The following is a 15,140-nucleotide window of genomic DNA, read 5'->3' on the forward strand; positions in this document are numbered from 1 at the left end:
GCCTGACAGCCGCCACCTTCCAGAGTCTCCACACAATATGTCGGCCACCAGCTTGCGCCCTCCGCCACCACGTGACTGCCAGCGTAACACGTGATCCCTAGAGGCTGTAAACAACACGTCATCAGTCCGCAGCTCCTAACCACGCCCATCACCTTCCTGATAGAAGCCAAGTGACGGACACGCCCACCGACCAACAAACACTTTCCCGCCTGTCGACTGTTCTGTAACTCCGCCCTCTTCACTCCTTTACGGCGTCGTAGTAGTAAAGGGGCGTGACGTAATTGCGTGAGGAGGTGTATCTACGGCATCTCGTCCTTACGTTGCGTCAAACGCAAAGAACGTCAGCGCCCCGTCCAAGTTACGTCTTCACTGCCACTAATCACAGGACGGCGCTGATCGTGACGGACGTGAGGCGCCAGCCAATCCGGTGCGGAATGAGGCGGGACGGGAGGCGTGGCCTGCGTACTCGCCATAGTGAACGAGGGTGATCGGTGCAGGAGGCGGTGAGCAGAACGGTGGAGGCCGCGCGTACCGGACGAGCTGCGCTAACCGTGGGGGGGGGACGAGATCCAGCAGAACAGGCCCGGGCTGTAGGTGCGGATAGCGGAGGTAGGCCCGGGGCTCCTCACTGCCGGGCCGTGTGCGGAGAGCCGCCGGGAAAGTTGTGTGAGCACCAGCATGGCGGTCCTCGGCTCCGCACAGACCTGTGCCCCGGCCCAGAGCCGCCGCTGTGCTGTCAGACGTGACCCCCGCGGATCACTACAGCTCCCAGCATGCCACTGCAGGCGACATCCGCCGCGGGCTGCTGGGACTTGTAGTTCTGTACCAGCGGAAGAGCTGATGCTGTAATACACGGGTCCCCTGTGGCAGGACTACAACTCCCAGCATGCAACAGCATCTATCAGAGGCTGCTGGGAGTTGTAGTTCTGTGACAGCCAGAGAGCTGCTGCCGCAGTAATGCTACACACTGGCTGGACTACAACTCCCAGCATGCTGTCTTCTGCTACCAGGGCCTGCTGGGAGTTGTAGTTACAAAAGCCCCCTGTTTGGCAAGAACTGCAACCCCCCAGCATAGCCTGGTGTGCACAAGGTCTCATCAGTCGAGAGAGGACGGCTGCCGGCAGATCTGCTCCATAAAGGGGCCATGCTGGTCACCTTGATTACATCGCTGGGGGTCCCGCAGCCCCCATTTATCAGCTTGGATCGTTCACTTCTATAGGAAATGCAGTACTGAGAATGGCCACTGCGCGGAGCTGTGCTGCTCTCGCTGTCTACACCCAGCTGATAAGTGGGGGTGCCGGACCCCCGCCGGTGTGCCAGACCGATGTCTGTGCCGGACCCCCGCAGGTGTGCCAGACCGATGGCTGTGCCGGACCCCTGCTGAATACTTATATAAGTGGCCAAACGGGACTCACCCCTAGGCCTAAACCAAAAAGACTGAAAAAAGCTGAAGGATCTCTAAACAGCAGCTCCGCCACATGGAAGCAACAATTTATACTTTGAATAAGCAATAATACAAAATATGGGGGATTTTGATGAAAAATTATGAAATTTTATTGCACATGTATTAAATAGGCAAAACCCGGCATTCGTGTAGAGATGACAGCTACAAGGATCGGGAAGCTAAATAATAGATAATGCGACAATTGAAGAAACGCTGCATGTCAAGGGAACGGCAGAAGTTTACATAAATATGAGGCTCCATGCAGTCCAGAGGAGGCTGTATAAAATCCATAGCGGATCAGTGAGTCAATAAGGCAAATCAATACTGGTCTGCATATTACCTTGAGACATGATGAGTGCCGCATGCAGGGGTGCTGGAGGGACGCGCAGGAGCCTCGATGCGCGTTTCACCACCTTCGGCTTCGCTTAATACTTGTCTCTTGCTGAGCTGCCCCTAAACTGCGGATCTTTCGGTCTGCAGTCGCCCCCACTTTTTAGAGGAGTGGAGAGCATGGTGACGAACAGGAGGCTGGAGCACCGGTCAATGCTGGGACTGCCCCCTGGACACCTATCAACTCGCATAAAGTTCATCTGTCTATTCGTAAATAATCAGCTGCCACACAAGTGAGAGCGGTGCGGCCTCATGAGGTACGTCCTCTCAGATGCGGCCTTGTGGGGTGCTGCCTCGCGGGGTACGACGTCTCAGATGCGGCCTTGTGGGGCGCTGCCTCGTGGGGTACGACGTCTCAGATGCGGCCTTGTGGGGCGCTGCCTCGTGGGGTACGACGTCTCAGATGCGGCCTTGTGGGGCGCTGCCTCGTGGGGTACGACGTCTCAGATGCGGCCTTGTGGGGTGCTGCCTCGTGGGGTACGACGTCTCAGATGCGGTCTTGTGGGGCGCTGCCTCGTGGGGTACGACGTCTCAGATGCGGCCTTGTGGGGCGCTGCCTCGTGGGGTACGACGTCTCAGATGCGGCCTTGTGGGGCGCTGCCTCGTGGGGTACGACGTCTCAGATGCGGCCTTGTGGGGCGCTGCCTCGTGGGGTACGACGTCTCAGATGCGGCCTTGTGGGGCGCTGCCTCGTGGGGTACGACGTCTCAGATGCGGCCTTGTGGGGCGCTGCCTCGTGGGGTACGACGTCTCAGATGCGGCCTTGTGGGGCGCTGCCTCGTGGGGCAAGACGTCTCAGATGCGGCCTTGTGGGGCGCTGCCTCGTGGGGCACGACGTCTCAGATGCGGCCTTGTGGGGCGCTGCCTCGTGGGGCGCGACGTCTCAGATGCGGCCTTGTGGGGAGCTGCCTCGTGGGGCACGACGTCTCAGATGCGGCCTTGTGGGGCGCTGCCTCGTGGGGCACGACGTCTCAGATGCGGCCTTGTGGGGCGCTGCCTCGTGGGGCACGACGTCTCAGATGCGGCCTTGTGGGGCGCTGCCTCGTGGGGCACGACGTCTCAGATGCGGCCTTGTGGGGCGCTGCCTCGTGGGGCACGACGTCTCAGATGCGGCCTTGTGGGGCGCTGCCTCGTGGGGCACGACGTCTCAGATGCGGCCTTGTGGGGCGCTGCCTCGTGGGGCACGACGTCTCAGATGCGGCCTTGTGGGGCGCTGCCTCGTGGGGCACGACGTCTCAGATGCGGCCTTGTGGGGCGCTGCCTCGTGGGGCACGACGTCTCAGATGCGGCCTTGTGGGGCGCTGCCTCGTGGGGCACGACGTCTCAGATGCGGCCTTGTGGGGCGCTGCCTCGTGGGGCACGACCTCTCAGATGCGGCCTTGTGGGGCGCTGCCTCGTGGGGCACGACCTCTCAGATGCGGCCTTGTGGGGCGCTGCCTCGTGGGGCACGACCTCTCAGATGCGGCCTTGTGGGGCGCTGCCTCGTGGGGTACGACCTCTCAGATGCGGCCTTGTGGGGCGCTGCCTCGTGGGGTACGACCTCTCAGATGCGGCCTTGTGGGGCGCTGCCTCGTGCGGTACGACCTCAGATGCGGCCTTGTGGGGCGCGGCCTTGCGGGGTACGACCTCTCAGATGCCGGCCTTGCGGGGTACGACCTCTCAGATGCGGCCTTGCGGGGTACGACCTCTCAGTTGCGGCCTTGTTGGGTGCTGCCTCGCGGGATACAACCTCTCAGATGCGGCCTTGCGGGGTACGACCTCTCAAATGCGGCCTTGTGGCGTTCTGCCTTGCCGGGTACGACCTCTCAGATGCGGCCTTGTGGGGTACGACCTCTCAGATGCGGCCTTGTGGGGTACGACCTCTCAGATGCGGCCTTGTGGGGTGCGACCTCTCAGATGCGGCCTTGTGGGGTGCGACCTCTCAGATGCGGCCTTGTGGGGTACGACCTCTCAGATGCGGCCTTGTGGGGTGCGACCTCTCAGATGCGGCCTTGTGGGGTGCGACCTCTCAGATGCGGCCTTGCGGGGTGCTGCTTTGCGGGGTACGATCTCTCAGATGCAGCCATGCGGGGTACAACCTCTCAGATGCGGCCTTGCGGGGTACGACCTCAGATGCGGCCTTGTGGGGTGCTGCCTTGCAGGGTACAACCTCTCAGATGCGGCCTTGCGGGGTGCTGCCTCGCAGGGTATAACCTCTCAGATGTGGCCTTGTGGGGTGTGACCTCTCAGATGCGGCCTTGTGGCGTGCTGCCTTGCGGGGTACGACCTCTCAGATGCGGCCTTGCGGGGTACGACCTCTCAGATGCGGCCTTGCGGGGTACGACCTCTCAGATGCGGCCTTGCGGGGTGCTGCTTTGCGGGGTACGATCTCTCAGATGCAGCCATGCGGGGTACAACCTCAGATGCGGCCTTGCGGGTTACGACCTCAGATGCGGCCTTGCAGGGTACGACCTCAGATGCGGCCTTGTGGGGTGCTGCCTTGCGGGGTACGACCTCTCAGATGCGGCCTTGCGGGTACGACCTCTCAGATGCGGGCTTGTGGGGTGCTGCCTCGCAGGGTACGACCTCAGATGCGGCCTTGTGGGGTGCTGCCTCGCAGGGTACGACCTCGGATGCGGCCTTGCGGGGTACGACCTCTCATATGCGGCCTTGCGGGGTGCTGCCTCGCAGGGTACGATCTCTCAGATGCGGCCTTGCGGGGTACGATCTCCCAGATGCGGCCTTGCGGGGTACGATCTCTCAGATGCGGCCTTGCGGGGTGCTGCCTTGCAGGGTACGACCTCTCAGATGCGGGGTGCTGCCTCGCAGGGTACGACCTCAGATGCGGCCTTGTGGGGTGCGGCCTTGCGGGGTACGACCTCTCAGATGCGGCCTTGCGGGGTACGACCTCTCAGATGCGGCCTTGCGGGGTACGACCTCTCAGATGCGGCCTTGCGGGGTACGACCTCTCAGATGCGGCCTTGCGGGGTACGACCTCTCAGATGCGGCCTTGCGGGGTACGACCTCTCAGATGCGGCCTTGCGGGGTGCTGCCTCGCACTGTATGACCTCTCAGATGCGGCCTTGTGGTGTACGACCTCTCAGATGCGGCCTTGTGAGGTGCTACCTTGCGGGGTACGACCTCTCAGATGCGGCCTTGCGGGGTACGACCTCTCAGATGCGGCCTTGCGGGGTACGACCTCTCAGATGCGGCCTTGCGGGGTACGACCTCTTAGATGCGGCCTTGCGGGGTGCTGCCTCGCAGGGTACGATCGCTCAGATGCGGCCTTGCGGGGTACGACCTCAGATGCGGCCTTGTGGGGTGCTGCCTTGCGGGGTACGACCTCTCAGATGCGGCCTTGCGGGGTACGACCTCTTAGATGCGGCCTTGCGGGGTGCTGCCTCGCAGGGTACGATCGCTCAGATGCGGCCTTGCGGGGTACGACCTCAGATGCGGCCTTGTGGGGTGCTGCCTTGCGGGGTACGACCTCTCAGATGCGGCCTTGTGGGGTACTACCTCTCAGATGCGGCCTTGTGGGGTATGACCTCTCAGATGCGGCGTTGCGGGGTGCTGCCTCGCAGGGTACGATCTCTCAGATGCGGCCTTGTGGGGTGCTGCGTTGCGGGGTAAGACCTCTCAGATGCGGCCTTGTGGGGTGCTGCCTTGCGGGGTATGACCTCTCAGATGCGGCCTTGCGGGGTATGACCTCTCAGATGCGGCCTTGCGGGGTACGATCTCTCAGATGCGGCCTTGTGGGGTACGATCTCTCAGATGCGGCCTTGTGGGGTACGACCTCTCAGATGCGGCCTTGTGGGGTACTACCTCTCAGATGCGGCCTTGTGGGGTATGACCTCTCAGATGCGGCGTTGCGGGGTGCTGCCTCGCAGGGTACGATCTCTCAGATGCGGCCTTGTGGGGTGCTGCGTTGCGGGGTAAGACCTCTCAGATGCGGCCTCGTGGGGTGCTGCTTTGCGGGGTACGACCTCTCAGATGCGGCCTTGCGGGGTGCTGCCTTGATGGTTTTAATAAGAATCCACAATACAGTCCACAGATTTGGGCTTTGGTATTTACTGCTAATTAGGTACGACTCTGGGGGGGGGGGGGAGGTGAGCGCGGCCCCAATCGTAGACACAATAGTAATTTTCGATTATTACAAAGGCGCTAATCTCTGTAACCGTACGGTCGATCTAAGACAAGACTAATAATATGATATGTGGGAGTAAAGCACAGTGTCCACTTCTGACCCGGTAACTCGTCCTCTGTACAGGAGCTAAAACAACATCCGGGGTAATAACGGCCCCAGCAAAATAGAACAGGGTTGAGACGAACATCTTACATGGGGGGGAAATAGGTGAGAGAATCAGATAAGCGACATAAGCGGGGAGGGGCCGAGATGGAAAAATAATGGTCAGAGAGGAGGAAGCCCCCCTCCCGTTATAGACGCTACAGCCCGCTAGTAACGATCACACAGAAGTAGAAGTCCGGGATCCTCCGGATCTCTCGCATCGATCACAGTTGGACACGGGCTTCTTAGTGAATGTTCAGACCATATGAACCTCGTCACTGTGGACCTCTGAAGGTCCGGGACCACCATGACACCGTGCCAAGAGGGTGAGCTGCCAGGAAAGGCCCCCACAGTTCCAGGTCACCATAGCATAGCAACAATGGCCGCCTCACAGCATCAAGACTAACAGGACCGGAAAAAGAATCCTCGTAACGTCCGTAGACTGATGGTCCAGAAGGCGACATTGTCCTGCCGTGTGTCTCACAATGGTGTCCTGATGGGTAATGGTCCAGGCTGGAAGGACAACCGGCCGTCCAAGTGGTTGTGCAGAATAATTATATACACTGCTCAAAACAAAATAAAGGGAACACTAAGGCTGCTTTTAGAGTTGCCGTATTTTTGCAGGCCGATTTTGCGGCCCCAATAGATTTCTATGGGGCCGCAAAAATTCCACAGTGTGTCGTACGGCCGTGATAAAGGATCGAGCTTGCTCTATCTTTTATATGGCGTACGGACCCGGGCCCCATTGTAAATCAATGGGGCCGCAAAAACAAACGAAAGTTTGTTTTTGCGGCGCGCTGTGACTTCCGGTTTTGCGGAACGCCGCTTTTTTTTTCCAATACTATTTCCATAGTATTGGAAAAATGAAAAACGGCGCTCCGCAAGAAGAATAAAACATAAAAATAATCAGTTATTCACCATATCCCATGGAGGTCTGGATTTAGAATGATACTCAAAATCAAAGTGAAAAATGAAATTACAGGCTGATCCAACTTCAGTGGAAATTACTCAAGACAAGAAAATGATGCTCAGTAGTGTGTGTGGCCTCCATGTGCCTGTATGACCTCCCTACAACGCCTGGGCATGCTACTGATGAGGCAGTGGATGTTCTCCTGAGGGATCTCCTCCCAGACCTGGATTAAAGCATCTTGTAAACTTCTGGGTAAGTCTGGTGCAACATGGCGATGGTGGATGGAACGAGACATGATGTGTCAGATGTGCTCGATTTGATTCAGGTCTGGAGAATGGGCAGGCGAGTCCATAGAATCATGCAGGAATTGCTGACATTTCAGGTACATGAGCCTAGCATTGTCCTGCATCAGGAGGAACCCAGGGCCCAGTGCACCTGCATATGGTCTCACAAGGGGTCTGAGGATCTCATCTCGGTACCTAATGGCAATCGGGGTCCCTCTGGCTAACACATGAAGGGCTGTGCGGCCCTCCAATGAAATGTCTCCCCACACCATTACTGACCCACTATCAAATCGGTCACACTGGAGGATGTTACAGGCAGCAGAATGTTCTCCATGGCGTCTCCAGACTCTGTCACGTCTGCTCAGTGTGAACCTGCGCTCATCTGTGAAGAGCACAGGGCGCTGATGTTGAATCTGCCAATCTTGGTGTTCTCTGGAAAATGCCAATCGCATTTGTAGTGGCCTGTCTCCTGGTATCTGCTCCATGCTCTGGACACTGCTGACAGACACAGCTACCCTTCTTGCCACAGCTCGCATTGATGTGCCATCCTGGATGAGCAGCACTACCTGAGCAACTTCTGTGGGTTGTAGACACCACCTCATTTTATTGTACCTCTAGAGGTGAGAGCAATGACTAAATGCAAAAGTGACCAAAACAGCCAAAAAGGATGAGAACAGAGAAGTGGTCTGTGGTCCCCCTGCAGAGCCACTCCTTTTATAGAGGTTTTCTCGCTAATTGCCGATCATTTCTACCTGTTGTCTGTTCCATTTGCACAACAGCAGGAGAAACTGATTCACAATTAGTGTTGCTTCATAACTGGACAGGATGATTTCACAGAAGTGATTGACTTGGCGTTATACTGTGTTGTTCAAGTGTTCCCTTTATTTGAGCAGTGTGTGTATATATAATATTATATCCCTTTTGGGAGCTGTAGTAGTCGCAGTGGGGAGAAAAATGTCCTATTAACCCTCTAAACATCTTGTAACATTGACCCTGCTGTAACTGGACTGGTGGTTAGGAGCGCACGACACTTCTGTGCATTTCACCGATCACTGGGCTTCATCAGGAGGAGTCTGGTATATAAACCTATTTTTGATAACACGGCCATTAGGTTTTTAGGGTTATGTTAAAGAGGGTCTTCTGGCCAAGAGATGAGGCTCCTGAACAGAATGGAACACGCATCCTGCATTAGAGACAACCCATTGATATGACCTAGCACTGTGTAATGCTGCATTTTTTTACCCTGTGGTGGCGCTACAGTCACACTGAGCACCGACTGATGGGTTTCCCCACTGATCGCCATGGCAGAGGGCACTTTGATAACTTTCTTGGTTGATAGACCCTCTTAACGTTACACATCACTGGTCCCCTGCAAACATCACGGCAGTTGTGCGGCCCGTTGCCTCACCATGGCCGGTGCTTGCCTCTTACTCATTGATGCCAGAGGGAAAGAAAGGCACAACACTTAGGCAGCGTGTCACGGGGGGTCCTCTCTGTACGTGGCAGTAAATGTCTATAAGTCTCCCTAGTGGTTTCCCCTAGTTATTTGGGTGTTGTCGTCTTCCCCCTTTAAGACATTCCCAGAGAATCGTCCACCTACAACTGTGTAGCGATTACTGAGCTGTTTATATTCGGTTACAACAGCCAGCAGAAAGCGGCATCGTGGCTGTTGTAACAGGCAGGGCTGTGGAGTTGGTAAGTCAAATCTCTACTCAGTTTCCCGGACTGACTCCACAGCCCTGGTGACAGGGAAGTCCGTCTGCTCAGCGCCGTACAGGAGGCTCAGAGCTGACGGACGCAGCTTCTACATCACTTAAGATCTGCATATTTTCACGGGGGGGTCCTCCGATACCTGCTCCAGCCCTGCCTGGAGGACTCTTCTCACGGCGGCTCTGAGATGCTTGGATGCCACTGTGCCACCGGTGGCTTCCTGTACTGGCAGTGTACAGGATGTGGTTGGAGACGTGCAGCTATGAGGCGCTTCCTGGTGAATTGGTGGTGCTGTCTCCCCTCGCCCCTTGTTTCTGTGTCTCTCCCCTCGCCCCTAACTCTCGGTGCTTGCTGCTGTCTCTCCCCTTGCTTACCCTGCTCGCTGCTGTCCCCCACTTGGTGCTCCCTGCTGTGACTCCCACCTCCCGACGCTCACTTCTGTTTCTCTCCTCCACCGACGCTACCTGCTGTCTCTCCCCTCACCCCTTGTTGTTGCAGCTGTTTCTCCCCTCGCTTACTCCGTTCGCTGTTGTGGCCCTTCCACCTCTCACTGCTGTTACTCCCACCTCCCTACTCTCCCCTCGCTCCCTGCTGTTACTCCCACCTCCCGATACTCGCTTCTGTCTCTCTCCCCTCCACCGACGCTACTTGCTGTCTCTCCCCTTGTTGTTGCTGCTGTTTCTCCCCTTTCTTACTCAGTTCACTGCTGTGTCCTTCCCTCCCGCCGCTCGTTGCTGTCTCTCCCCTCTCCCCTCGCCCCTTGTTCCTGCTGTCTCTCCCTTCGCTTGCTGCTGTGACTCCCACCTCCCGATGCTTGCTTCTGTGTCTCTTCCACCGATGCTACCTGCTCTCTCCTCTCGCCCCTTGTTGTTGCTGCTGTGACTCCCACCTCCCGACTCTCCCTGCTGTCTCTCCCCTCGCCCCTTGTTCCTGCTGTCTCTCCCCTCACTGGCTGCTGTGACTTCCACCTCCCGACACTCGCTTCTGTGTCTCTGTCCTCCACCGACACTACCTGACGTCTCCCCTTGCCCCTTGTTGCTGCTGTGACTCCTACCTCCCGACTCCCTGCTGTCTCTCCCCTCACTTACGCTGTTCGCTGCTGTGAGGCTATGTGCACACAGTGCGGATTTGGCCCTGTGGATTCGCAGCAGAACTGCATGTGATGTACACTACCATTCTCTTCTATGTAAAACAAAATCCGCTGTGCACATGCTGCGTTTTTTTCCGCGCAGATTTGGTGCGGAATGAAAACCGCATATCGCTTCTTTTGTGCGCTTTTGCTGCAGTTTTGCACCTGCTCCGTTCTAGAAATTTACAGGTGGAAAACTGCACAAAAAATGCACTAAAATCGCAGGAAAAATGCACGTCATTTGACCTGCAGATTTAGTGAATTCTGCACGGAAAATTCCTAAGCAGAATACGCACCGTGTGCACATACCCTGATTCCCCCCTCTCGCTGCTGTGACTCCCACCTCGTGACTCTCCCTGGTGTCTCTCCCCTCGCCCCTTGTTGCTGCTGTCTCTCCCCTCGCCCCCTCCCCGGCACTTGCTGCTGTCTCTCCCCTCGCCCCTTGTTGCTGCTGTCTCTCCCCTCGCCCCTTGTTGCTGCTGTCTCTCCCCTCGCCCCTTGTTGCTGCTGTCTCTCCCCTCGCCCCCTCCCCGGCACTCGCTGCTGTCTCTCCCCTCGCCCCTTGTTGCTGCTGTCTCCCCTCGCCCCCTCCCCGGCACTCGCTGCTGTTTCCCCCGAGCACTTGCTGCTTCATCAGTGTGCAGCCCCCGGTGGTCAGAGAGTTCCGCCACCTGTTCTAATGTGTATGGGGGTCTTTATTCTCGTATCCTCCCCAGTGACCTCTGTATGGGGGTAGCAGGGGGCCCTTCTTGCCGCCATGCTAGGGCGCTTTGGCACCGGTAATGGTGTAATCAGACTGTCCCTCTTTCCAGATACCACCATGATGAACGGCTCAAACATCGGGAATTCCTCGTCCAACAACAAATCCAAGGATGAGCAGGTGGTGAACGGGCACGACGAGAACGAGAACAACCCGTTTGCAGAATACATGTGGATGGAAAATGAGGAGGATTTCAACAGACAGGTATGTGACCGCCATCCAGAGAGCACTGCAGTGTAAAGCATGGGGGGCGGACAGCAGACTGGCCCTTGAGAGAGGTGCAGTTCACATTTTTGTGAAACGCTCCTGTTAACAATAAAAACTCTTGTTAAAAAGTGTGTACGTCTTCTAATCTGGAGGCAGCTTCTTGTAATGGAGGAGAACGCTGACAGTGCGTCCTTCCCTGTCACGGGGGACTGCTTTCTGCTCCTGCCGCACACTCAGGCTTGGACTGGCCTGCAGGAGAGCAGGAGCATCCTCTGGTGGGCCGCCTCCATCCTGTATGAGCAGTATTTGGCACTATTTATATTACTCACTTGTATAGCGCCATTAATTCCACAGCGCTTTACAGACACTGTCATCGCTGTCCCCATTGGGGCTCACAATCTAGATTCCCTGACAGTATGTCTTTGGAATGTGGGAGGAAACCGGAGTATCTGAAGAAACCCACACAAACACGGGGAGAACATACAGACTCCTTGCAGATGTTGTCCTTGGTGGGATATGAGCCCCGGACCCCAGCGCTGCAGTGCTAACCACTGAGCCACTATATGCCTGAATCACTGTGTACAGACAATGGCGGCGGCGTATTCCTCTAACCATCTGCCCAGTTCATTGTTCTAGAATATTGTGAATGATAAGGTCGTATTTACATGTGGCTGAAACTTGGGGCCCTGGAGTTGGTTACTGGTGGGCCCTTGGCACCGCAGTCCGACACTGGGCAGGCTGATCTATGTGATCGCTGCAGAGCAGGAGCGGAGGCTGCAGGACCTTCTGCACCAGTAATTCCAGGACCTTTCAGGTCAGGTGACTGATCACATGACCTGAAGGTGCTTCAGGCAATGAAGTAAAAGGTCCTCCAGCCGCTCCACTCCTGCGGCCTCCATGGAGGTCACAATCGAGAACTGCAAGATGTGGTATGTACATAAATGTCCCTGCAGCAGAGCTGTGTGTGTGTGCCCCAGCTCATCCACCAGGCTGCCCACAGCCACAATCCCTTTCCCCAGACTCCTTGTGTGCATGAATGAGCAGCCGGACTGGAGGTTTGGGCAGCCCCACCCTGATGACGGGTTCCCTTTACATTGGCCGGCGTCTCGGTTGGCACTCCCACTTGACTGACTGTTGGGCCATCTGCAGTATATTATACCTGGCAGTCGCATCTGCAGCACAAATTGTCAGGATCCCCCTCCACTGCGGCACTGGGGGGAGGTGGATGGCCGCGGCACTGGGGGGAGGTGGATGGCCGCGGCACTGGGGGAGGTGGACGGCGCTGCACGGCAGCCCCCCGGATCCGGCACATGCTCGATCACCCTGTCTTACCCTTTAGGTGGAGGAAGAATTACAGGAGCAGGAGTTTCTGGACCGCTGCTTCCAGGAGATGTTGGACGAGGAGGATCAGGACTGGTTTATCCCGTCGCGCGATTTGCCGCAGGGAGTGGGGCAGTTGCAGCAGCAGTTAAATGGTCTCACAGTCAATGACGCTCACAGTTCGGAGGACATTCTGGTGAGTGCTCAGTGCTGCCCTCCATGCCATCTGGGTAACATTGCACAAGGAGTACAACACATACTGACCGTAGTCTGAGAGGACACATCGTGGGTCACACATGGCTTTTCGATGCGGCATCTTTAAAAAAAAAAAACCAAAACAATTTTACACATCGGCATGTTATCACGTTTTCATATGCTGCCCTTCAACCCAGCTTTACAGTCTCATAAAAAGCACCAGTGAGGCAGCACAGCTGTGTTATATCAACAGCACCAACACTGGCTGTGTGGCAACAACGCATATCTTATCTCCTGTATTATACCCCAGAGCTGCACTCACTATTCTGCTGGTGCAGTCACTGTGTACATACATTACATTACTGATCCTGAGTTACATCCTGTATTATACTCCAGCGCTGCACTCACTATTCTGCTGGTGCAGTCACTGTGTACATACATTACATTACTGATCCTGAGTTACATCCTGTATTATACTCCAGCGCTGCACTCACTATTCTGCTGGTGCAGTCACTGTGTACATACATTACATTACTGATCCTGAGTTACATCCTGTATTATACTCCAGCGCTGCACTCACTATTCTGCTGGTGCAGTCACTGTGTACATACATTACATTACTGATCCTGAGTTACATCCTGTATTATACCCCAGAGCTGCACTCACTATTCTGCTGGTGCAGTCACTGTGTACATACATTACATTACTGATCCTGAGTTACCTCCTGTACTATACTCCAGAGCTGCACTCACTATTCTGCAGTGATGAATGCTGTACAGGTGCCATGTATTATGTGCACACACTTCGCAGAGGCTCTTGCTTGTGTCCGGGATGTTGGTCGGTTCCTTGATAATGTGCTGTTGCAGCTTTTATTTGCTTTTTTTATTATACTGAGATATACTTTTTATTTGTGACTTATATATATTTTTATATTTTTTATCTTTTTATCAGAGCAAAAGTAACCTGAACCCCGATGCGAAGGAGTTTGTCCCCGGAGTGAAGTATTGAACATTTACATTCAATTTTTAAAATCAAAACAAAAAAAGACAAAAAAGACTGTTCTCCTTAATCTTCAGGACAAAGCTGCACAAAAAAAAACCATAAAAAAATTCCCGCGGGGGAGGTGGATTATCGGGGAGGCGGTGACGCCGGAGCTCGACGCTGTGACCCGAGCGCCTTCTCCTCGGGGGATGTTCTCCGGGCGTCTCCATCCCCTCCCCTCACACAGCATCTGTTTGTGGTGGGCTACTTGTCGGACTTCAGGTTCTTGGGGTTTTTTGGTCCCTTCTTTAAAGGTGGGTGCAACCTTCATGGAAACACCGAATGGACACAGAAGCTTCCTAAGCGTATGCTTACCGTCTGTCCCTGCCCCTCCGACCCGCCAATATCGGAGGCGCATTGGCCGGTGTGATGGTGGCTCCTCCGTCTGTATTCGGGGGGGGGCATTCATTTCAGTGCCATTTACATCAGCTCGAGGTGCAAGAGGGTTTTTTTTTTTTTTAGATTTTTTTTTTTTCCAGTGTCTCTCAGGATAACAGGTGTACCTGATGTGTTTTTTGGGTTCAGTGTTTTGTGCCCCCCCCACCTTTCCCAGGGGTCACATTTCTCTCTGCTTTAGCTGCTTGCAATGTGGACATTGTCCGTCGTCCACCCTCCCCCCCGACCGCCGCTCTGTCTCATCGCCAGCCGTGATTTCTCGGAAAACACTAAGCTATACGTCTTGCCTGATTCTCAATGATGTTACAGGGCCGCTCTCGTGTGAGGGTCCCGCCATCCCCCATGGCTGTGCCATGCCCTCGGAGTCGGAGACCCCCTCTACCATCTGGCTCGCCTCCCCTCCTTACAAAATGATGTAGATGTGAGCTTTCCATGATCCAGACTTCGATATCACTAGGAATCTAGACCATGGACAGGGGTGGCTGAAAACCTCCGGTCCAGGGGGCCGTCTATCCGCAATGATTGTACAGCGCAGAGCCGCTCGGAGACGCCAATAAGCTATCGTCTTCGATCACTGCCTCTGGCTCCCATTGTTTCTATCACGTGATACGGAAGAGCCGCAGACAGAAGAAAACAAAAATAAAGCCGCCTGATCATTGTACGCATCTGTGTGCTTGGTTTCGGGGGGGGCCGCAGCGCTTCCTAGCGTGCATTAGGACTGTCGCCTGCGTACGCATTGACGCGCAGCGGTGCCTGAAAGTTTCTGAACTCTTCGGAACTTTCCACCTTTCTGCCAAAGTTTGACCGTCGGAGAAGTTCTAAAGAGAAGGGAGTCAAAATTTCAGAAAAAAAGCTTGAATATCACTTGTCTGCAAGTGGTAAAAGGAAGTGAACCTTTGTGCTGAGTAGTCATGCACGTCGGCTTGGTGGAATTTTAGCCCACTACTTGCTACAAAACAGATTCACAGCGGTGTTGGTGGTTTTCTCCCATGGGCTGCTCTCTTCATCTCCTTCTGTAACATTTCCGTAGGATTAAGGTTTGGACTGTGACTCGGCCGTTCCAAAACTTTAACTTTATTTGTAGAACTTC

The 15,140-nt window shown here is 55.4% G+C and overlaps 1 protein-coding gene across 3 annotated transcripts; it reads left to right on the forward strand.

The window, feature by feature from the left end:
* Nucleotides 1-343: 343 nt before the first annotated feature.
* Nucleotides 344-14,711, forward strand: PAIP2B (poly(A) binding protein interacting protein 2B). Of its 3 annotated transcripts, none has more exons than XM_073555080.1 (4): nt 344-594; nt 10,944-11,095; nt 12,438-12,614; nt 13,565-14,711. In XM_073555080.1, the coding sequence occupies exons 2-4, from the start codon at nt 10,952-10,954 to the stop codon at nt 13,619-13,621; spliced, it is 378 nt and encodes a 125-aa protein (XP_073411181.1). In that variant the 5' UTR covers nt 344-594; nt 10,944-10,951; the 3' UTR covers nt 13,622-14,711. The 3 variants fall into 3 exon arrangements, with proteins under 3 accessions (XP_073411181.1, XP_073411180.1, XP_073411179.1); XM_073555079.1 differs by having other exon boundaries at nt 346-503; XM_073555078.1 differs by having other exon boundaries at nt 348-609.
* The last annotated feature ends 429 nt before the right edge of the window (nt 14,712-15,140 follow it).

Source organism: Dendrobates tinctorius, unplaced genomic scaffold (assembly GCF_039654945.1).
Source record: "Dendrobates tinctorius isolate UK_male_01 unplaced genomic scaffold, ASM3965494v1 ptg000216l, whole genome shotgun sequence".
NCBI classification, from domain to species: Eukaryota; Metazoa; Chordata; class Amphibia; order Anura; family Dendrobatidae; genus Dendrobates; species Dendrobates tinctorius.